Source organism: Eurosta solidaginis, chromosome 3 (genome assembly GCF_040869045.1).
Source record: "Eurosta solidaginis isolate ZX-2024a chromosome 3, ASM4086904v1, whole genome shotgun sequence".
NCBI lineage: Eukaryota > Metazoa > Arthropoda > Insecta > Diptera > Tephritidae > Eurosta > Eurosta solidaginis.
Window position 1 is genome coordinate 127205483 of NC_090321.1, and position 24240 is coordinate 127229722.

Genomic DNA, 24240 nt, shown 5'->3' on the forward strand with positions numbered 1-24240 from the left:
ACCTTCATTGCGACAATGAAGGCGCAATAAAATTTGCTTGTAATAATGCATATTTATCTCGAACAAAACATATTGACGTAAAGGTCAAATTTATTCACCAGCGAGTCATGCAAAAGTAGTCAAACTGATTTATTTAAAGACGAACGAGATACCGGCAGATGTATTGACAAAAGCAACATCGCAACAAAAACTGGAATCTTTTTTTAAAATTTTTGTTCTTGAAAACAACTTTGGCGGCATTAAGCCATTTAAGCTAAATTACATTTTTAAATTAAAACAACCTTGATAAGCCTTTTGCGTAGGAAGCTCTTTGAAAGCGTAATATATACACATTCATATATACATATGTACATATATAAGAATATAATTTTGAATTAATTTATGTAAGTATGTATATGAATATCAATTTAGGGAGAGTATTGAAAGGTTAAGTAAAATTGAAATGTCATTCATGTCAAAATGAAACCATGTACTATGAAACTGTCAAAAAGTCTCTGTTCATTTCCGGTAATAAAATCGCTCTCTTACTTTGTCTCCCAAATCGTGCGGTCGCATTTAATTTTTCTACTGGAATTAGGTAAATTCCCTGCGCAATCGGTAAATATCTTTCACCACCTTTATGGCGATATCTCGAAAAGGCGTTCATCTATAGAACTAAGGCCCACTCCCTTTTAACATACTAATTAACACCTTTCATTTGATACCCATATCGTACAAACACATTCCAGAGTCACCCCTGGTTCACCTTTTTGGCGAGATCTCTAAAAGGCGTCCTATAGTACTAAGGCCCTCTCCCTTTTCAAACACTCTTTTATACCTTTCATTTGATATCCATGCCATACAAACACATTCCAGGGTTACCCTATGTTCATTTTCCTACATGGTGATTTTCCCTTATTTTGTCTCCAAAGCTCTCAGCTGAGTATGTAATGTTCGGTTACACCCGAACTTATCCCTCCTTACTTGTTATATATGAAATACAATGAATAATATGAATTTGACCTAATTTCAAGTAATTTTTCAACCCGACTAGGTCTTGTATATTAACTAGTAGAAGACTGAACAAATATCGACTAGTATGTCAACTGCTGTTACAATGATGCATAGACTGAGTAGTATGCCAACTGGTATGTTCATATTGAATAGACTAACTAGTATGTCAATTGGTATTATATATGTGTTACTGTAACGAGTTTTGAGAAATTCCGCTTATTCCAAACCTTCTGCTAACGTTCGAATCCGAAAACTTTTGAATAAATAACTCCAATATCTCTACTTCACAATAACACTTATATTTCACAACAAATAGCGTGCTTTAATCAAAACTGATTGATTACTACTCAGCTTTCGCTGCTTTTATACTCTCTGTTTCCTCGTCCACGCATTTCTCTTAAAGTCTAGTTACTTCGCGAACTTCATGCTTGGTTATCAGCCATATATATACATGTATATTTGTAGTTTATAGTCTCTCGCATAGCCATATGCGTGTGCATATGTGAGTACTACTTCGGCTGATGGTGAGTATCTCTCTGCTGCCTTGTATGTAAATGTGTAATGATGATTTATTTGTTTACGTAGATAAAAGTGGCTGGCTAGTACCGAATTAGGGATGCTAGTACACTAAGTGATGTGAATATTCGGCACACTGCCCTCCACTTAAGTCTGATCGCTCCGATCAGACAAATCGATCTAACCGCTGCTAGACTCTCCAAATGAAACAAACTAATCCGTGGTTTCCATTGGTTTTTGTGCGATAGATGATATCACTGATCCTCTTCACAACTTTGTTCGGACGTTCCCAACTGCAATTGGATGGAACACCTTTCCGCCGGTAAGGGTTGTATAGCAGTACTAAATCTCCCTCTAGGAAACCTTCCGAATTATTGTCCTTGTCGTACCTGTGTTTCATCCTACTATTAATTTTCCTGGACGGTTCCCTCATACTCTGTTCTGTGGCCAATGAACTACTTCGCAGAGCTTGTTCTGGACGGCTTGTTAGTATCGTCTTGATGGTTCACAACAGTAGTGCGCCCTGCTTTGAAACTACCCTTGCGTTCTTTCTGGGAGATTTTTTCTTCTTTTAGTGCGTCCACTTGGGTTTGTAAATGCCAGTGTTTCTCTCGCAGGTATCTTTGATTTTGCTTTGTTTGGCCTATTCGTTTCACCAACCTTTACCCGATATACTGCCTTTGACTTTGGTGGTCTTTGTCGAGTCGCCTCCACCAGCACTCGCTTACTGCTTTCTCCAAACTGAAGTTGAGTGGTACATCCTGGTTCTTATAGCACATATTCCTTCTTTGCATGTAATCCAAATGTCATGGTCAACTAAGAAGTCCACTCCCAATATGACTTCATCAACAATTTCCGCCACAACGAATTTGTGTATAATCGTGAACTTTCCAATTAAGGCCTCACATACCACTTCTTCTTGGACTTGGTTATAATTGCCAGTGACCGTACGCAATCTTGCTCCGGGTAACGGCTTTACTCTTATGTTGATCAAATCAGATGGAAGAAGGAAGATGCGCCCGTATCTACATTTCCTCTGACGATAAGACTGCTCGATTTTCTTCCAACTTGCCAGATAGATATCACAGGACATTCAATAGCTGCAGCTGGCTCTCGATCTTTACATCTGACTCGCTCTTGCTTATCTCCTCCAGCTTTGCGTTTACAACCAGCCAAGTTGGAATTATTAGGGTTGGTACTGCAATAACGTGCAATATGCTCTATCTTTCCAAACATAAAGCATTTGACGGTACCAACGTTTTTCTGCTGCTTCCCTGTTAATGCTTACAAAATTGTGTCTACCCAGTCTGGCCTTTCCACTTCCACGCCATGAGCTTTGTATGCGGCTTACGCAAAAGTGAGGCTGTTTCCTGAGTCAGTGCATGCGATACCGTTTCACCAAATGTAAGTTTTGGATTCGCATATGTAGCTCGTTTCGTTTCCACGTCTCGTATGCCATTTAAGAAGCTCTGAATTTTTACCCTCTCGGTGTATTCCACGGGTGCATCCGTATTTGCTAGAGCGGCCAGCCTTTCTATATCCGACGCAAACTACTGCGGAGTCTCATTAACTCTTTGTGAGCGGTTTTGCGACTCAATTTGATATATCTGCTTCCTGTGCTCGGTTCCGTATCGTCGTTCTACAACGGCCATCAACGCTTCATAGTTGTTCCGCTCTCCTTCGTGAATCGTCTGTAGGATTTCGGCTGCTGACCCCTTCAGTGCTACGAATAGAGCTGCAACTTTATCTTCAGCATTCCAGTTGTTCACTGCTGCGGTTGTTGTTGTTGTTGTTGTAGCAATGTTTCACCCCACCTAATAGCTGCGACCGATCACAAATTGTCATCAATATCCTCTAACGGGAGTCCAAGGAAACTTGCTGTTTCGACAGGGGTGGACCATAATGAAAGGGGTGTTAGAGGCGTCGGTTCCACATTACAATTAAAGAAATGGTTGGTTTCATGTGGGGACACATTGCAAGCGGGCATACATTTTGTATGTCGGGGTTGATTCTGGATATGTAAAAGTTTAACCTGTTAGAGTATCCAGAATGATGTTGAGCCAGAGCGACTTGCGTTTCCTTTGGGAGTATGCGTTCCTCTTCCGCAAGTTTTGGGTACTGTTCCCCGAGTACTGGATTCACCGGACAATTCCCGGCATAAAAGTCCGACGCCTGTTTGTGGAGTTCAACAAGGACCTTGTGTTTTTTAGCTTCATACGGCTGAGTGCTCAGGTGCCGTATTTCCTCAAAATGCTTACGGAGATGACTCCTTAGGCACCTGGGCGGTGTTGGTTCATCAATCAGATGTCAGATGAAGGTTTCTGGGTATTCAACAGGAACTGTTTGGTTAGCATCTGATTTCTCTCCCTGATGAGGAGTATTCTCGCCCCATTATGTAGATGGTGTTCTGGGGACATAAGAAGACAGCCCGCGGCGGTTCTGAGTGCAGTATTTTGGCAGGTCTGTAGCTTCTTCCAGTGGGTAGTTTTTAGGCTTGGCGACCATATAGGGGACGCGTAGCACGCAAACGGCTGGCCAATTACTTTGTATGTACTGCCACAAGTACTGCCAGCAAGGGATTTGAGGATTTTATTACGGCTCTGGATTTACGGAACAATTGCGCCTGCGTGCTCACCAAAATGTAGATCCTGGTCAAACGTCACCACCAAAATTTTGGAGTGTAGGACAGTCGGTAGCGTAGTGCCATCGACGTGGATGTTCAAAATGGTCGACATTTGAGACGTCCAAGTTGTAAATAGGGTCGCGGTTGATATAGTCGGTGATAATGCCAAGTTTCGCGAGGCGAAAAAACTGGAGAGATCACAGATGTTGCCGTTTATTCTGTTGCAAAGCTCATCAGTCTTTGGGACCGAGCCTGTGGCCATTATTGTGGAGTCGTCGGCGTAAGAAACGATAGTAACTCCTTCTGGTGGCGAAGGTAGTTTTGGAATGTAAAAATTAAACAAAAGTGGGGAAGGACACCACCCTGAGGTACCCCTTGTTTAATTCTGCTTGGCTTTGATATTTCTTTTCTGAATTGCACCGATGCCTGCCGACTACCCAGATAATTTGCGGTCCACCTTTTAAAACATGGCGGAAGGGTAGACCCTTCCAAGTCTTGTAACGTGCCATGGTTGACCGTATCAAAAGCTTTTGATAGGTCTAGAACTACGAGTACTGTTCTATGGTGAGGCTTCTGATTTAAGCCACAATTTCTCTGGGTGCTAATGGCATTTAGCGCGGTGGTGGTGCTATGGAGTTTTCTAAAGCCATGCTGATGACAGGCTAGCTGCGAATTTGCTTTGAAGTGGGGGAGGAAAATAGCTTCAAGCTTCTTGGCTACTGGCTATAGGAGAGATATCGAGCGATATGACTCTCCTATGTTAGCTGGTTTCCCAGGCTTTAGTAGCGGGACCACCTTGGCCATTTTCCATTTTTCGGGTGTGACAAAGTTGCAAAGAGATAGGTTGAAGACAAGTGCTAAATATTTAAAACCATCTTTCCCTAGGCTTGTAAGCATCGGCACGGCTATGCCGTCTAGACCCACTGCTTTGGATGGTTTAGAATGACCCTTGGCATCCTCAACCTCTTTGGTGGTGCTGGTAATTGGTGACGCGCTGAACTTATGTTTACGTGCGCGTCTGTTGGCCCTCCATCTATTTTTGTCGACCGTAGTGTCGGCAGAAAGCGCTCGCGCATTTTTTTGCATCCGACAGCACTTTGTCGCCAAGGCGATGGAAACTTTGTCATTTGGCCTAGACGGATTCGATATGGACTTTACAGTGGACCAAAGTTTACCTACACCGGCAGAGAGGTTACAACCGCTTAGGTGCTCCTCCCATTTCGCTCGCTTGTGTTCATCCACAAGCAATTTGATGCGTTGGTTTATATCCCTTATTTGGGGGTCGCCGGGATCGAGCTGTTTTATAAGGTCACGTTCTCTCGCTAAACTTGCGGCCTCTGCCGGAAAGTGGGGCTGAATTTCGGGAATTATACCGGCGGGAATGAAACGAGCCGAGGCGTATTCAATGACCTTGCGGAAAGCACGCTCCCCTTGGCGGGCATCAGTTGGAATAGGGAGGGCAGCAAAGCGGTTGTCTGTAAAGGATTTGTATTCATCGCACTTTCCTTTTTTTAAGTTAATGGAAGTGCGTTTTTCTGCGACGATGAAGTCGGAGGGACGCTCGAGCGGAATAAGTATAGGCAGGTGGTCGGATGCCAATGTTGCCATCGGCTTGGGTTCGATACCTTCCCGGAGCAAGAGAATATGCTGCGGTCTTTTCAAACTGTAATTTTTCCATATTATCAACTGGTATTTTTAACACGGCGATGTCCTGGAAAATATCAATTGCCAGTCTCTGCATCACCATCATACCAATTGACAACACCAACATCGTACCAGATGCCATACTAGTCAGCATAACCATCAGGGTCATACCAATTAACATACTAGTCAGCCTTTGCGTCAGTATTATACCAGATGGCATACTACTTTTATATACATGAGTATCATACCAATTAGCATACTAGTCAGCCTTTGTCCCAGCATTATACCAGATGGCATACTACTTATTATATACATCAATATCATACCAATTGACATACTACACCTTTTCCAGTTTAAGTTCAGAAAATTACAATTCAAGTTCAGAATTTGCAATTCAAATTCAGAAAGTTACAATTCAAGTTCAAAAATTCCAATTTTAGTTCCGAAAATTACAATTCAAGTTCAGGAAATTTGTCAGGAATTTTTTCACGTACTTATATGTACTCAATTTATCTTGGTATTGAAAATGGGCGAAATCCTACTAAGACACCGCCCACTTTTCCGATATCGAAGTTTTCGAAAAATTTTAAAAATGCCATAACTCTATACCAAAATGAAAAAAGGGGTGCAATATGTAATTGGATTGGTTTATTGACGCAAAATATAACTTTAGAAAAAACCTTGCGAAATGGGTGTGACACCTACCATATTAAGGGCGAAATCAAGAGCCCTTGGAATCATGGCAGGGATACTGTTCCTTGTATTACATAAATAAATAAATTAGCGGTACCCGACAGATGATATTCTGGGTTACCTGATCCATATTTTGGTCGATATCTCGAAAACGCCTTCACATATACAACTATATACAACATCCCTTTTAAAACCCTCATTAATACCTTTAATTTGATACCCATATCGTACAACACATTATAGAGTCACCCCTGGTCCACCTTTATTGCGATATCACGAAAAGGCATCCACCTATAGAACTAAGGCCCACTCCCCTTTAACATACTCATTAACACCTTTCATTTGATATCCATATCGTACAAACACATTCCAGACTCACCCCTGGTATACCTTTATGGCGATATCTCTAAGAGGCGTCCACCTATAGAACTAAGGCCCACTCCCGTTTAAAATACTCATTAACACCTCTTATTTGATACCCATATCGAACAACACATTATAGAGTCACCCCTGGTCCACCTTTACTGCGATATCACGAAAAGGCATCCACCTATAGAACTAAGGCCCACTCTCTTTAACATACTCATTAACACCTTTCATTTGATATCCATATCGTACAAACACATTCTAGAGTCACTCCTGGTATACCTTTATGGCGATATCTCTAAGAGGCGTCCACCTATAGAACCAAGGCCCACTCCCGTTTAAAATACTCATTAACACCTCCTATTTGATACCCATATCGTACAAACACATTCTAGAGTCAACCCTGGTCCACCTATTGGAAGGTTAAGTAAAATTGAAATGTCATTAATGTCAAAATGAAACCATGTAATATGAAACTGTCAGAAAGACTCTGTTCATTTCCCGTAATAAAATCGCTCTCTTACTTTTTCTCCCAAATCGTGGAATCGCATTTAATTTTTCTACTGGAATTAGGTAAATTCCCTGCGCAATAGGTAAATATCTTTCAAGTTATGGGCCATCTGCAGCCTAATCTAGTTTAAAATTAATTAAATCGAAGTAAATTCCACGTATTTGCAAAATATATTTTTTCCAATCATTTGATTGCCGGTACTCGCGGTCACGTTTTCACACACATCGTCTATTAAGATGGCATTAAATCAAATATCTTTAATCGTCTTAAAGGTCGTGAAAACTATGCAGAGTGGAAGGTCGCTGCTAAAGTACATATGATTGTTAAAGGCCTGTGGAAAATTGCACGAAAGAATTGCCAGAAACGGCGAGCGAGAAAGATAAAGGAGCTGACCTTAAAGCAGTAGACGAATTAACACTATTGCTGGAGCCATGTACTTATGCCGATGTTGAATCCGCAAATACGGCATATGAAGCACGGAATAACATTGCGAGAGCATTAGATAACACCGGGGCTATCGGCAAATCGGCACTTTTACAGCAGTTTGTGTCACTCAAACAAAAGGAATGCAAGTCAATGGAAGATTACGTAAGCAAACTGGTTGAAAGTCAAAACGTATTTCAAAATTGACGAAGAAGTGGCTGGTTTCTTAATGTTGGTGTGCTTACCAGCGGAATATAAGCCAATGATATTGGCGGTCGGAAATTCAGGCGTTGAAATCAATGTTGACTATGTCAAAAATATGTTTTTGCAAGGCTTGGAACTAGCAAATGAAACAGGTGAATCGAGTGAAGCAGCCCTTGTTGCTAAAAGCAAGTATAAATTCAAGAATACGAAAAATAGACATTGCTTTGATTGTGGCTCAACAGGTCACATGTAAAAAATTGTAAAGTGGCGAAAGAGAGAAAAAGAGATCAACGAAAAAACGATAAACGTGAGACAATTCTGTTCTCGTCGTTGCTCACTCAATCGCATTATTTACATTCGGACTGGTTTATTGACAGTGGATGCACGGCCCATATGACAAAAGACATATCGGCGATAGAAAATAAAAGCAAACCAAGTCAAAATGAAGTGATAGTTGCTAATAACGAAAAAATAAAAATAGATTGCGTGGGCACATTCAAACAACTGATAAAAAAAAACGCTTCGTCAAAAGAAATACAAATATATAATGTGCATTTTGTGCCGAACATTTGCGCGAACTTATTATCAGTCAGCCAGATTGTGAAGAACAATAACGCGGTATTATTTACTAAAAGTGGATGTAAAATATTTGATGCTCACTGGAAAGTTAAAGCAACTGCAAGTTTAGTGAATTATTTGTTCAAGTTGGATGTCGCTCAAAACGTTAAATCGTTCACAGCGAAAGAGCCGAGCATAATAGAAAGACCAAAACAAAATTTAGATTTATGGAATCGTCGTCTGGGGTATGCAAGCTTTGAATACATGCAATTTTTGAAAAGAGACATAAAGAATTTGACAATTTCACAATCAAGCATGTGTGACACATGCATAAAAGGTAAACAAAGCCGCATACCATTTAGCGCCGTAGGAAATCGTGCATCACAAAAACTAGAACTGGTACATAGTGATGTTTGCGGCCCATTGCCAGTTAATTCGTTTATTGGGTGCAAATATTTTGTGACTTTCGTCGACGACTTTTCGAGAAAGTTATTTTTATATGTAATTAAAAATAAATGCGACGTATTCGACTGCTTTGTAAAGTTTAAATCAATGGCCAAAAAGCAAAGTTGCTGCAAAATAAAAACGTTACGGACTGATAATGGCACCGAATATTGCCACCAGCGATATAGAAAGTTATTCGACACAAGCTGCATATTGCACCAAAATTCAGCAGCATACAGTCCGCAGCAAAATGGGCTAGCTGAACGAATAAACCGCACAGTCATGGAGCAAGTGCGATGCTCAATTATTGATTCGGGATTGCCTAAAATATTTTGGGCGGAGGCAGTGACGATAGCTGCATACATCATTAATCACATCCCGTGCAAGGGTACAGGAGAAAAATCTTCAGAAGAGGTTTGGTCAGGCTTAAAACCTAATTTGTCTTTTCTCAAAGCTTTCGGTTGCCGTGCATTCGTCCAAGTACCAAAACAAACGCGAACGAAATTAGATGACAAATCAGTCGAATGCATTTTTATTGGGTATGCTTCAGATTTCAAGGCGTACAGGCTATACAACGAACGCACCAAAAAGTTAATTGTGAGTAAAGACGTCGTGTTTTGGGAAACGGAGAACGCTGGCAAGGTAAATTCTGTTGATATTGATAGGACTAATCAGTTTTGTTTGCAATACTCCGAAGATGACAATCTTGAATAAGAGGAGGAAGAATCGTCGACTTGTATTACGGTGAAAAATATGCCGTCTCCAAGAAATTCACAGATTATAATATCTTCACCGAACGAAATGGACACAGACTCAATAGTCGAAACGACGTGTGGTGAAAGAGTGGGAACCATCCCGAGAAATTGGCGAAGATGAATTGGCTGATCTGGAGCCGCGCCAAAAATCATCACGAAACATTGAAAAACCAAAACCGAATTATAATTTTTTCGCATACGCATTTAGTGCATGTGAACCTACATCATTGAAGCTGATTTCATGGCAATGACGGCAGCCATTCATTGTTTAAAACAACTGGAGAGAGAAATATTTTCAAATTCTTCAAAGCAGATTTACCTTCATTGCGACAATGAAGGCGCAATAAAATTTGCTTGTAATAATGCATATTTATCTCGAACAAAACATATTGACGTAAAGGTCAAATTTATTCACCAGCGAGTCATGCAAAAGTAGTCAAACTGATTTATTTAAAGACGAACGAGATACCGGCAGATGTATTGACAAAAGCAACATCGCAACAAAAACTGGAATCTTTTTTTAAAATTTTTGTTCTTGAAAACAACTTTGGCGGCATTAAGCCATTTAAGCTAAATTACATTTTTAAATTAAAACAACCTTGATAAGCCTTTTGCGTAGGAAGCTCTTTGAAAGCGTAATATATACACATTCATATATACATATGTACATATATAAGAATATAATTTTGAATTAATTTATGTAAGTATGTATATGAATATCAATTTAGGGAGAGTATTGAAAGGTTAAGTAAAATTGAAATGTCATTCATGTCAAAATGAAACCATGTACTATGAAACTGTCAAAAAGTCTCTGTTCATTTCCGGTAATAAAATCGCTCTCTTACTTTGTCTCCCAAATCGTGCGGTCGCATTTAATTTTTCTACTGGAATTAGGTAAATTCCCTGCGCAATCGGTAAATATCTTTCACCACCTTTATGGCGATATCTCGAAAAGGCGTTCATCTATAGAACTAAGGCCCACTCCCTTTTAACATACTAATTAACACCTTTCATTTGATACCCATATCGTACAAACACATTCCAGAGTCACCCCTGGTTCACCTTTTTGGCGAGATCTCTAAAAGGCGTCCTATAGTACTAAGGCCCTCTCCCTTTTCAAACACTCTTTTATACCTTTCATTTGATATCCATGCCATACAAACACATTCCAGGGTTACCCTATGTTCATTTTCCTACATGGTGATTTTCCCTTATTTTGTCTCCAAAGCTCTCAGCTGAGTATGTAATGTTCGGTTACACCCGAACTTATCCCTCCTTACTTGTTATATATGAAATACAATGAATAATATGAATTTGACCTAATTTCAAGTAATTTTTCAACCCGACTAGGTCTTGTATATTAACTAGTAGAAGACTGAACAAATATCGACTAGTATGTCAACTGCTGTTACAATGATGCATAGACTGAGTAGTATGCCAACTGGTATGTTCATATTGAATAGACTAACTAGTATGTCAATTGGTATTATATATGTGTATACTGTAACGAGTTTTGAGAAATTCCGCTTATTCCAAACCTTCTGCTAACGTTCGAATCCGAAAACTTTTGAATAAATAACTCCAATATCTCTACTTCACAATAACACTTATACTTCACAACAAATAGCGTGCTTTAATCAAAACTGATTGATTACTACTCAGCTTTCGCTGCTTTTATACTCTCTGTTTCCTCGTCCACGCATTTCTCTTAAAGTCTAGTTACTTCGCGAACTTCATGCTTGGTTATCAGCCATATATATACATGTATATTTGTAGTTTATAGTCTCTCGCATAGCCATATGCGTGTGCATATGTGAGTACTACTTCGGCTGATGGTGAGTATCTCTCTGCTGCCTTGTATGTAAATGTGTAATGATGATTTATTTGTTTACGTAGATAAAAGTGGCTGGCTAGTACCGAATTAGGGATGCTAGTACACTAAGTGATGTGAATATTCGGCACACTGCCCTCCACTTAAGTCTGATCGCTCCGATCAGACAAATCGATCTAACCGCTGCTAGACTCTCCAAATGAAACAAACTAATCCGTGGTTTCCATTGGTTTTTGTGCGATAGATGATATCACTGATCCTCTTCACAACTTTGTTCGGACGTTCCCAACTGCAATTGGATGGAACACCTTTCCGCCGGTAAGGGTTGTATAGCAGTACTAAATCTCCCTCTAGGAAACCTTCCGAATTATTGTCCTTGTCGTACCTGTGTTTCATCCTACTATTAATTTTCCTGGACGGTTCCCTCATACTCTGTTCTGTGGCCAATGAACTACTTCGCAGAGCTTGTTCTGGACGGCTTGTTAGTATCGTCTTGATGGTTCACAACAGTAGTGCGCCCTGCTTTGAAACTACCCTTGCGTTCTTTCTGGGAGATTTTTTCTTCTTTTAGTGCGTCCACTTGGGTTTGTAAATGCCAGTGTTTCTCTCGCAGGTATCTTTGATTTTGCTTTGTTTGGCCTATTCGTTTCACCAACCTTTACCCGATATACTGCCTTTGACTTTGGTGGTCTTTGTCGAGTCGCCTCCACCAGCACTCGCTTACTGCTTTCTCCAAACTGAAGTTGAGTGGTACATCCTGGTTCTTATAGCACATATTCCTTCTTTGCATGTAATCCAAATGTCATGGTCAACTAAGAAGTCCACTCCCAATATGACTTCATCAACAATTTCCGCCACAACGAATTTGTGTATAATCGTGAACTTTCCAATTAAGGCCTCACATACCACTTCTTCTTGGACTTGGTTATAATTGCCAGTGACCGTACGCAATCTTGCTCCGGGTAACGGCTTTACTCTTCTGTTAACCAAATCAGACGGAAGAAGGAAGATGAGCCCGTATCTACATTTCCTCTGACGATAAGGCTGCTCAATTTTCTTCCAAATTGCCAGATAGATATCACTGGACATTCAATAGCTGCAGCTAGCTCTCGATCTTTACATCTGACTCGCTCTTGCTTATCTCCTTCAGCTTTGCGTTTACAACCAGCCAAGTTGGAATTATTAGGGTTGGTACTGCAATAACGTGCAATATGCTCTATCTTTCCAAACATAAAGCATTTGACGGTACCAACGTTTTTCTGCTGCTTCCCTGTTAATGCTTACAAAATTGTGTCTACCCAGTCTGGCCTTTCCACTTCCACGCCATGAGCTTTGTATGCGGCTTACGCAAAAGTGAGGCTGTTTCCTGAGTCAGTGCATGCGATACCGTTTCACCAAATGTAAGTTTTGGATTCGCATATGTAGCTCGTTTCGTTTCCACGTCTCGTATGCCATTTAAGAAGCTCTGAATTTTTACCCTCTCGGTGTATTCCACGGGTGCATCCGTATTTGCTAGAGCGGCCAGCCTTTCTATATCCGACGCAAACTACTGCGGAGTCTCATTAACTCTTTGTGAGCGGTTTTGCGACTCAATTTGATATATCTGCTTCCTGTGCTCGGTTCCGTATCGTCGTTCTACAACGGCCATCAACGCTTCATAGTTGTTCCGCTCTCCTTCGTGAATCGTCTGTAGGATTTCGGCTGCTGACCCCTTCAGTGCTACGAATAGAGCTGCAACTTTATCTTCAGCATTCCAGTTGTTCACTGCTGCGGTTGTTGTTGTTGTTGTTGTAGCAATGTTTCACCCCACCTAATAGCTGCGACCGATCACAAATTGTCATCAATATCCTCTAACGGGAGTCCAAGGAAACTTGCTGTTTCGACAGGGGTGGACCATAATGAAAGGGGTGTTAGAGGCGTCGGTTCCACATTACAATTAAAGAAATGGTTGGTTTCATGTGGGGACACATTGCAAGCGGGGCATACATTTTGTATGTCGGGGTTGATTCTGGATATGTAAAAGTTTAACCTGTTAGAGTATCCAGAATGATGTTGAGCCAGAGCGACTTGCGTTTCCTTTGGGAGTATGCGTTCCTCTTCCGCAAGTTTTGGGTACTGTTCCCCGAGTACTGGATTCACCGGACAATTCCCGGCATAAAAGTCCGACGCCTGTTTGTGGAGTTCAACAAGGACCTTGTGTTTTTTAGCTTCATACGGCTGAGTGCTCAGGTGCCGTATTTCCTCAAAATGCTTACGGAGATGACTCCTTAGGCACCTGGGCGGTGTTGGTTCATCAATCAGATGTCAGATGAAGGTTTCTGGGTATTCAACAGGAACTGTTTGGTTAGCATCTGATTTCTCTCCCTGATGAGGAGTATTCTCGCCCCATTATGTAGATGGTGTTCTGGGGACATAAGAAGACAGCCCGCGGCGGTTCTGAGTGCAGTATTTTGGCAGGTCTGTAGCTTCTTCCAGTGGGTAGTTTTTAGGCTTGGCGACCATATAGGGGACGCGTAGCACGCAAACGGCTGGCCAATTACTTTGTATGTACTGCCACAAGTACTGCCAGCAAGGGATTTGAGGATTTTATTACGGCTCTGGATTTACGGAACAATTGCGCCTGCGTGCTCACCAAAATGTAGATCCTGGTCAAACGTCACCACCAAAATTTTGGAGTGTAGGACAGTCGGTAGCGTAGTGCCATCGACGTGGATGTTCAAAATGGTCGACATTTGAGACGTCCAAGTTGTAAATAGGGTCGCGGTTGATATAGTCGGTGATAATGCCAAGTTTCGCGAGGCGAAAAAACTGGAGAGATCACAGATGTTGCCGTTTATTCTGTTGCAAAGCTCATCAGTCTTTGGGACCGAGCCTGTGGCCATTATTGTGGAGTCGTCGGCGTAAGAAACGATAGTAACTCCTTCTGGTGGCGAAGGTAGTTTTGGAATGTAAAAATTAAACAAAAGTGGGGAAGGACACCACCCTGAGGTACCCCTTGTTTAATTCTGCTTGGCTTTGATATTTCTTTTCTGAATTGCACCGATGCCTGCCGACTACCCAGATAATTTGCGGTCCACCTTTTAAAACATGGCGGAAGGGTAGACCCTTCCAAGTCTTGCAGTAACGTGCCATGGTTGACCGTATCAAAAGCTTTTGATAGGTCTAGAACTACGAGTACTGTTCTATGGTGAGGCTTCTGATTTAAGCCACAATTTCTCTGGGTGCTAATGGCATTTAGCGCGGTGGTGGTGCTATGGAGTTTTCTAAAGCCATGCTGATGACAGGCTAGCTGCGAATTTGCTTTGAAGTGGGGGAGGAAAATAGCTTCAAGCTTCTTGGCTACTGGCTATAGGAGAGATATCGAGCGATATGACTCTCCTATGTTAGCTGGTTTCCCAGGCTTTAGTAGCGGGACCACCTTGGCCATTTTCCATTTTTCGGGTGTGACAAAGTTGCAAAGAGATAGGTTGAAGACAAGTGCTAAATATTTAAAACCCTCTTTCCCTAGGCTTGTAAGCATCGGCACGGCTATGCCGTCTAGACCCACTGCTTTGGATGGTTTAGAATGACCCTTGGCATCCTCAACCTCTTTGGTGGTGCTGGTAATTGGTGACGCGTTGAACTTATGTTTACGTGCGCGTCTGTTGGCCCTCCATCTATTTTTGTCGACCGTAGAATGCATTATGTAGTGTCGGCAGAAAGCGCTCGCGCATTTTTTCGCATCCGACAGCACTTTGTCGCCAAGGCGATGGAAACTTTGTCACTGTTCCTAGACGGATTCGATAGGGACTTTACAGTGGACCAAAGTTTACCTACACCGGCAGAGAGGTTACAACCGCTTAGGTGCTCCTCCCATTTCGCTCGCTTGTGTTCATCCACAAGCAATTTGATGCGTTGGTTTATATCCCTTATTTGGGGGTCGCCGGGATCGAGCTGTCTTATAAGGTCACGTTCTCTCGCTAAACTTGCGGCCTCTGCCGGAAAGTGGGGCTGAATTTCGGGAATTCTACCGGCGGGAATGAAACGAGCCGAGGCGTATTCAATGACCTTGCGGAAAGCACGCTCCCCTCGGCGGGCATCAGCTGGGATAGGGAGGGCAGCAAAGCGGTTGTCTGTAAAGGATTTGTATTCATCGCACTTTCCTTTTTTTAAGTTAATGGAAGTGCGTTTTTCTGCGACGATGAAGTCGGAGGGACGCTCGAGCGGAATAGGTATAGGCAGGTAGTCGGATGCCAATGTTGCCATCGGCTTGGGTTCGATACCTTCCCGGAGCAAGATAATATGCTGCGGTCTTTTCAAACTGTAATTTTTCCATATTATCAGCTGGTATTTTTAACACGGCGATGTCCTGGGAAATATCAATTGCCAGTCTCTGCATCACCATCATACCAATTGGCAACACCAACATCGTACCAGATGCCATACTAGTCAGCATAACCATCAGGGTCATACCAATTAACATACTAGTCAGCCTTTGCGTCAGTATTATACCAGATGGCATACTACTTTTATATACATCAGTATCATACCAATTAGCATACTAGTCAGCCTTTGTCCCAGCATTATACCAGATAGCATACTAGTTATTATATACATCAATATCATACCAATTGACATACTACACCTTTTCCAGTTTAAGTTCAGAAAATTACAATTCAAGTTCAGAATTTGCAATTTAAAGTCAGAAATTTACAATTCAAGTTCAGAAATTTACAGTTCAAGTTCAGGATTTCCAATTCAAGTACAACTCAAGTACAGAAATTCCATTTTAAATTCAGAAATTTTACAATTCAAATTCAGAAAGTTACAACTCAAGTTCAAAAATTCCAATTTTAGTTCCGAAAATTACAATTCAAGTTCAAGAAATTTGTCAGGAATTTTTTCACGTACTTATATGTACTTAATTTATCTTGGTATTGAAAATGGGCGAAATACTACTAAGACACCGCCCACTTTTCCTATATCGAAGTTTTCGAAAAATTTTAAAAATGCCATAACTCTATACCAAAATGAAAAAAGGGATGCAATATGGTAATTGGATTGGTTTATTGACGCAAAATATAACTTTAGAAAAAACCTTGTAAAATGGGTGTGACACCTACCATATTAAGGGCGAAATCAAGAGCCCTTGCAATCATGGCAGGGATACTGTTTCTGGTATTACATAAATAAATAAATTAGCGGTACCCGCCAGATGATATTCTGGGTTACCTGATCCACATTTTGGTCGATATCTCGAAAACGCCTTCACATATACAACTATATACAACATCCATTTTAAAACCCTCATTAATACCTTTAATTTGATACCCATATCGTACAACACATTATAGAGTCACCCCTGGTCCACCTTTATTGCGATATCACGAAAAGGCATCCACCTATAGAACTAAGGCCCACTCCCCTTTAACATACTCATTAACACCTTTCATTTGATATCCATATCGTACAAACACATTCTAGAGTCACCCCTGGTATACTTTATGGCGATATCTCTAAGAGGCGTCCACCTATAGAACTAAGGCCCACTCCCGTTTAAAATACTCATTAACACCTCTTATTTGATAGCCATATCGTACAACACATTATAGAGTCACCCCTGGTCCACCTTTACTGCGATATCACCAAAAGGCATCCACCTATAGAACTAAGGCCCACTCCCTTTAACATACTCATTAACACCTTTCATTTGATATCCATATCGTACAAACACATTCTAGAGTCACTCCTGGTATACCTTTATGGCGATATCTCTAAAAGGCGTCCACCTATAGAACCAAGGCCCACACCCGTTTAAAATACTCATTAACACCTTCTATTTGATACCCATATCGTACAAACAAATTCTAGAGTCACCTCTGGTCCACCTATTGGAAGGTTAAGTAAAATTGAAATGTCATTAATGTCAAAATGAAACCATGTAATATGAAACTGTCAAAAAGACTCTGTTCATTTCCGGTAATAAAATCGCTCTCTTACTTTGTCTCCCAAACAGTGCAATCGCATTTAATTTTTCTACTGGAATTAGGTAAATTCCCTGCGCAATCGGTAAATATCTTTCAGGTTATGGGCCATCTGCAGCCTAATCTAGTTTAGAATTAATTAAATCGAAGTAAATTCCACGTATTTGCAAAATATATTTTTTCCAATCATTTGATTGCCGGTACTCGCGGTCACGTTTTCACACACATCGTCTATTAAGATGGCATTAAATCAAATATCTTTAATCGTATTAAAAGTCGTGAAAACTATGCAGAGTGGAAGGTCGCTGCTAAAGCACATATAATTGTTAAAGGCCTGCGGAAAAATTGCACGAAAGAATTGCCAGAAACGGCGAGCGAGAAAGATAAAGAAGCTGACCTTAAAGCAGTAGACGAATTAACACTATTGCTGGAGCCATGTACTTATGCCCATGTTGAATCCGCAAATACGGCATATGAAGCATGGAATAGCATTGCGAGAGCATTTGATGACACCGGCGCTAGCCGCAAATCGGCACTTTTACAGCAGTTTGTGTCACTCAAACAAAAGGAATGCAAGTCAATGGAAGATTACGTAAGCAAAATGAGTGCATTATGGTTGAAAGTCAAAACGCATTTCAAACTTGATGAAGAAGTGGCTGGTTTCTTAATGTTAGTGTGCTTACCATCGGATGGAATATAAGCCAATGTAATTGACGGTCGAAAATTCAGGCGTTGAAATCAATGTTGACTATGTCAAAAATATGTTTTTGCAAGGCTTGGAACTAGCAAAAGAAACAGGTGAATCGAGTGAAGCAGCCCTTGTTGCTAAAATCAAGTATAAATTCAAGAATACGAAAAATAGACATTGCTTTGATTGTGGCTCAACAGGTCACATTGTTCAAAATTGTAAAGTGGCGAAAGAGAGAAAACGAGATCAACGAAAAAACGATAAAAGTGAGACAATTCTGTTCTCGTCGTTGCTCACTCAATCGCATGATTTACATTCGGACTGGTTTATTGACAGTGGATGCACGGCCCATATGTATGACAAAAGACATATCGGCGATAGAAAATAAAAGCAAACCAAGTCAAAAAGAAGTGATAGTTGCTAATAACGAAAAAAGAAAAATAGATTGCGTGGGCACAGTCGAACAAGTGATAAAGAAACACGGTTCGTCAAAAGAAATACAAATATATAATGTGCATTTTGTGCTGAACATTTGCGCGAACTTATTATCAGTCAGCCAGATGGTGAAGAACAATAACGCGGTATTATTTACTAAAAGTGGATGTAAAATTTTTGATGCTCACTGGAAAGTTAAAGCAACTGCAAGTTTAGTGAATTATTTGTTCAAGTTGGATGTCGCTCAAAACGTTAAATCGTTCACATCGAAAGATCCGAGCATAATAGAAAGACCAAAACAAAATTTAGATTTATGGCATCGTCGTCTGGGGCATGCAAGCTTTGAATGCATGCAATTTTTGAAAAGAGACATAAAGAATTTGACAATTTCACAACCAAGAATGTGTGACACATGCATAAAAGGTAAACAAAGTCGCATACCATTTAGCGCCGTAGGAAATCGTGCATCACAAAATCTAGAACTTGTACATAGTGATGTTTGCGGCCCATTGCCAGTTAATTCGTTTAGGGAGTGCACATATTTTGTGAATTTCGTCGGCGAATTTTCGAGAAAGTTATTTTTATATGTAATTAAAAATAGAAGCGACGTATTCGACTGCTTCGTAAAGTTTAAATCAATGGCCAAAATGCAAAGTGGCTGCAAAATATAAACGTTACGGACTGATAATGGCACCGAATATTGCCACCAGCGATTTAGAAAGTTATTCAACACAAGCTGCATATTGCACCAAAATTCAGCAGCATACAGTCCGCAGCAACATGGGCTAGCTGAACGAATAAACCGCACAGTTATGGAGCAAATGCGATGCTTAATTATTGATTCGGGATTGCCTAAAATATTTTGAGCATAGGCAGTGACGATAGCTGCATACATCATTAATCGCATCCCGTGCAAGGGTACAGGAGAAAAATCTCCAGAAGAGTTTTGGTCAGGCTTAAAACCTAATTTGTCTTTTCTCAAAGCTTTCGGTTGCCGTGCATTCGTCCAAGTAACAAAACAAACGCGAACGAAATTAGATGACATATCAGTCGAATGCATTTTTATTGGGTATGCTTCAGATTCCAAGACGTACAGGCTATACAACGAACGCACCAAAAAGTTAATTGTGAGTAGAGACGTCATGTTTTGGGAAACGGAGAACGCTGGCAAGGTAAATTCTGTTGATATTGATAGTACTAATCAGTTCTGTTTGCAATACTCCGAAGATGACAATCTTGAATCAGAGGAGGAAGAATCGTCGACAGATATTTCAGTGAAAAATATGCCGTCTCCAAGAAATTCACAGATTATAATATCTTCACAGAACGAAATGGACGCAGACTCAATAGTCGAAACAACGTGTGATGAAAGAGTGGGAACCATCCCGAGAAATTGGCGAAGATGAATTGGCTGATCTGGAGCCGCGCCAAAAGTCATCAAGAAACATTGAAAAACCAAAACCGAATTATAATGTTTTCGCATACGCATTAAGTGCATGTGACCCTACATCATTAAAGCAAGCAATGATAAGTGTGACGCCGATTTAAGGTTCGTTCTCTTTAAACGACGCGACATGTACCGACACCAGCACGACACGTTCCGACGAAATTTGTCAATGCACACTAAGCGACAGTAACGGGACAACTTCCGACGGAAATAATGTTTTCTTCGTGTAAACACGCGTTTCAATAAATTTCTAAAATAACATTTTAATTAATTAAATAATATATACCATTTCAATAAGTCCAAGCCGTGTTGGGCATCAGCGAGCTATTACTCACTTGAGATATTTGTACTGTACGCAATCGAACGTACCTACCAAACTATAAAAATTTGTACATCTGGAGCTGTTTTATAAACAATTAATTTAAAACATCCTGCCAATAAATCTAAACAAAGACTAAATCAGAATTGGTTATTTTTCTGTAAGTACATTGTGTAGCGATCCAATTAATATGAAATCTACATTGGAACCACATGTTCCACGGAGTTCTCCTGATAAAAATATAAACACCGCGATCTACCATGGCCATGAACACGATGCTGATAGTTCATGTGTTAAGATTAATGCAATATATTATTACCATTTCCTGTTATACATTATTTATTTCATATTGTAGCACCAACTGGAATTCCCATATACAGCGCATAAACAGCGAGGCATTGGAAGCCTCACGCACGAAGAAATTTTATTCATACAGAAATTTTGTACATTCTAGGTATCGAATCCACATACATATTTTGCACTAAATAAGCAACCGGCGTATCTGTAAGTGTTATTTGTTGTTATCTATAGATTGGATTGAGTTTTGTTTGTTCTAATGAATATTTGATGGTTCACTGTTCTTATTCATGAATTTATCGAAACTCTTTTTGACAATAGGGTAAAATGGATGATGTCGAGTTTGAAGCCGTGGTAGTTGCATTTTTATGCGAAGAGGAGGAAAAAATACAGGAAGAGAATCAGAAAAAGCGAAAAAGGTTGTAGGTTCATGATATCCCATTTTCAAGGTATGAAGTTGGCGAATTCTATACTCTTTTGCCGAGGCTAAAGAAGGATGGCGTCAGGTTTCGTACGTATTTTCGCATGTCCAGAGAGAAGTTTTCCGAGTTGTTGACTATAATGCAGTCCCACATTAAGAAGGAAGACACGCTTTTCAGAAGAGCAATATGTCCCGAGCAAAGGCTTATGGTAACAATAAGGTGATTAATCATTATGAGTATGAGCAATGATCCGAAATTAGGCAAAACGTATACCTCTACAGTTACTCTCGCAATATAAGAAAGCGAAAAATTAGAAGTGGAGATGGTGCGTCCACCAGTAAAATGTGGAAATATGAGCGCAAATGGAATTCCTGAGCCAATATACTCAGGATAGGACCACTATTAGTAATTTGCAGATTCCAGCAGATTCCGGCAATGGCTACGTCCGTGACGATTCACGGCCGAGAGAGAAAGTTCACCCCCACTTCCAAATCAAAGCCCAGGAGCAATAGCGGCAGGAAATGAGTTCAGCCCTCACAGCATTCCGTGGCAAACGTTTTGCAATCTTTCCTGACCACTAGGCAAAACAGCCTACCGCAAACAACCACTGCAAGTCCAATACACTGGTTTGCACTGCGATGTCGGACTCCGTGGCGGCATTACCCCAGGACTTGCAGTTGAAGGCGAAAGGCAAAATTTTTGCCATCGTATCGGAAGTGGAAGCAGAGAACATAGAAAGGAATGCAAGAGGTATTATTATGTATACTGCTTATGTGCACTTTTTATGTTTTGATATGAAATTATCTTTTATTCTTTACTTTGATTAATATAAAACTGTTTTCTCTCCCTTTCAGCTTTCTTGGCCAACGCTCAAAACTCTGGTGTACCCACACAAGAAACCTTCCATTGTGTTGATCTATGGGAAAGACAACATTTGAATTATGTTGTCATTTGCCTGCAATCATTAGGCCGCAAGGTAATAACAAAACAATTTAAATAAAAATTACATTAACTAATAAATAATTTTATATGCAACATTTTCAGGATGGTAAACCATCAATCGGACCCAAAGAGGCTGACAAAAATGTACGAAATCTATCCGAGGAACAACTGCGTGCCGGACAAAATGTCATCTCACTACAATATGGCTCGAATAAGGGTGCCAACCAATCAGGCATTAATTTCGGCAACACTCGACACATGTAAAAAGCTAACTTACAACATAAATATGTATTACGACTGCGCAGAAGCAAATGTGTATAACAATGATGTATAACAGTTTAAACAGTTTTATATGAATTTACATATTTACTTTGTTTGTTTAGTATATCCTTATAAATATATATTTATTTTATACGGCATTTTTTTTGTTTTAAATTTAAGCATTCCACAAGTGTCCAAATTTTGAAAAAGAAGAAAGACGCGAAAAAAACGAACTAACAAATGTATTCCAAATTTTGCATTCTTGACAATTTACTTTATAAAAGTGTACTTGTATTGAACAACACATTTATGTATGTAGCATTATTCAATGTAAGCATAATTACTTTAAAACACAAGCAAAGAAGAAAGATCTTGAAAATTGTGTCATAAACTTTGACCTTTTTACTTATATTTTAGTTTCTATATAATTGGCACCTACCAAAATGAGCAAATAATGTAACAAAGTACGTTAAGAGGCACTTCTATAGAAACATACTACATATGTACAAAACTATACATGCCATTAAAAATTAAACACTGTTAATACAACAACAACTCCATTAAAGAAAACACCAATCATTCGCATTCTATGAAACTTTTACTCTTATTTTATTCAAAGATTGAAAAATGAACAATTGTATGGCCTTTTTTAAATTGTGAAATTTGTCAACTTAACCTGTAAAACTTTTGAATAAAAAGCAAAAAAATATCCTTAGCTTAATGTGAAAATGTGCTAAGTCACTTTTTTTTGAAAAATTGTATTTTAATGCAGTTTTAAAACTGAATTCAAAATACATCGATCACAAAAAAAAATTATTTAAATATTTAATTTTTACGTGCTGTGAGCAATGATGTGTAAATGACTTAGCACATTAGCTGTTAAAAAAATGTGCTAAGTCAACCTGTCAATAATATCAATCTGAATCTAGTCATTTCTTTGTGCGCGCATTTTATTTATTTATTTAATTCATTCAGTCTAACAGTACATGCTTTGTTGTTGTTGTTGTATTAACGATAAAGACACTCCCCGAAGGCTTTGGGGAGTGTTACCGAGGTTGATGGCCCTTTGCTGGATATAGATCCGATACGTTCCCGTAACAAAGCACTATTAAGGTACTACTAGCTCAACCATCTCGGGAACAATTTATATGACCACACTAAACCTTCTAGGCCATCCCGCTAGTTCCATAAGGAACTTGGGGTCGCCAGAGCCTCGGCTGTCAATGAAACAGGATTCGCCACGGTTAGGTGAGTTGACAATTGGGTTGGAGAAGCTATATATTGTGCTGGCAACCCCTTGAGGTGGCGGCCACCGTGGCGTGATTGTAGCGTTTTCCGCATGCCACACCGTATGCCCTGGGTTCAAACCCCGGGCAAAGCAACATCAACATTTTAGAAATAAAGTTTTTCAATTAGAAGAAAATTTTTCTAAGCGAGGTCGCCCCTCGGCAGTGTTTGGCAAGCGCTCCGAGTGTATTTTTGCCATGAAAAGCTCTCAGTGATAACTCGTCTGCCTTGCAGATGCCCTTCAGAGTCGGCATAAAACATGTAGGTCCCTTCTGGCCAATTTGTAGGGAAAATCAAGAGAAACACGACGCAAATTGGAAGAGAAGCTTGGCCTTAGATCTCTTCGGAGGTTATCGCTCCTTACATTTTCTATTTATCCCCTTGAGAGGTTTGCGAACCCAACTCCTTGAAATTGGATTTACCCAATTGAGATATGCCTTTGGTGGTTGATAAATGCTTTGCGCTGACTATAATCTACTTCAATTCTTACATGTCGATAACTACATGCTTTCTTACAGACTACTTGAAAATAGAAAACATTTCAAGCTTAAACTTATATAAGCTGTTATTAAAATTAATAACACTACTGAATCGATTTGCTAGATGTATAGTCCTAGT

The 24240-nt window shown here is 40.1% G+C and overlaps 2 protein-coding genes across 6 annotated transcripts in view; one reads left to right on the forward strand and one right to left on the reverse strand.

Annotated features, from left to right (window-relative positions):
- The window catches only part of Ptp52F (Protein tyrosine phosphatase 52F), a 2268497-nt gene that overhangs the window by 1353585 nt on the left and 890672 nt on the right, over nt 1-24240 (reverse strand). The window lies entirely within an intron of this gene.
- On the forward strand, nt 17572-22995 carry LOC137246634 (myophilin-like). 5 transcript variants are annotated; one of them, XM_067777681.1, is made up of 5 exons: nt 17572-17589; nt 20769-21351; nt 21414-21882; nt 21987-22108; nt 22177-22995. In XM_067777681.1, exons 3-5 carry the CDS (start codon nt 21771-21773, stop codon nt 22336-22338), a joined length of 396 nt encoding a protein of 131 aa, XP_067633782.1. In that variant the 5' UTR covers nt 17572-17589; nt 20769-21351; nt 21414-21770; the 3' UTR covers nt 22339-22995. The 5 variants fall into 5 exon arrangements, 2 of the variants coding, with proteins under 2 accessions (XP_067633782.1, XP_067633781.1); XR_010951619.1 differs by lacking the exon at nt 17572-17589 and adding an exon at nt 18177-20196 and having other exon boundaries at nt 22177-22993; XR_010951618.1 differs by lacking the exon at nt 17572-17589 and adding an exon at nt 18178-20573 and having other exon boundaries at nt 22177-22993.

Excerpts from the sequence above, each read along its gene's own strand:
- LOC137246634 (XM_067777681.1), top strand. The coding sequence starts at position 21,771 with ATGTCGGACTCCGTGGCGGCATTACCCCAGGACTTGCAGTTGAAGGCG. Across the intron at positions 21,883-21,986 it reads CATAGAAAGGAATGCAAGAG|CTTTCTTGGCCAACGCTCAA; the intron begins GTATTATTATGT and ends TCTCCCTTTCAG. Across the intron at positions 22,109-22,176 it reads TGCAATCATTAGGCCGCAAG|GATGGTAAACCATCAATCGG; the intron begins GTAATAACAAAA and ends CAACATTTTCAG.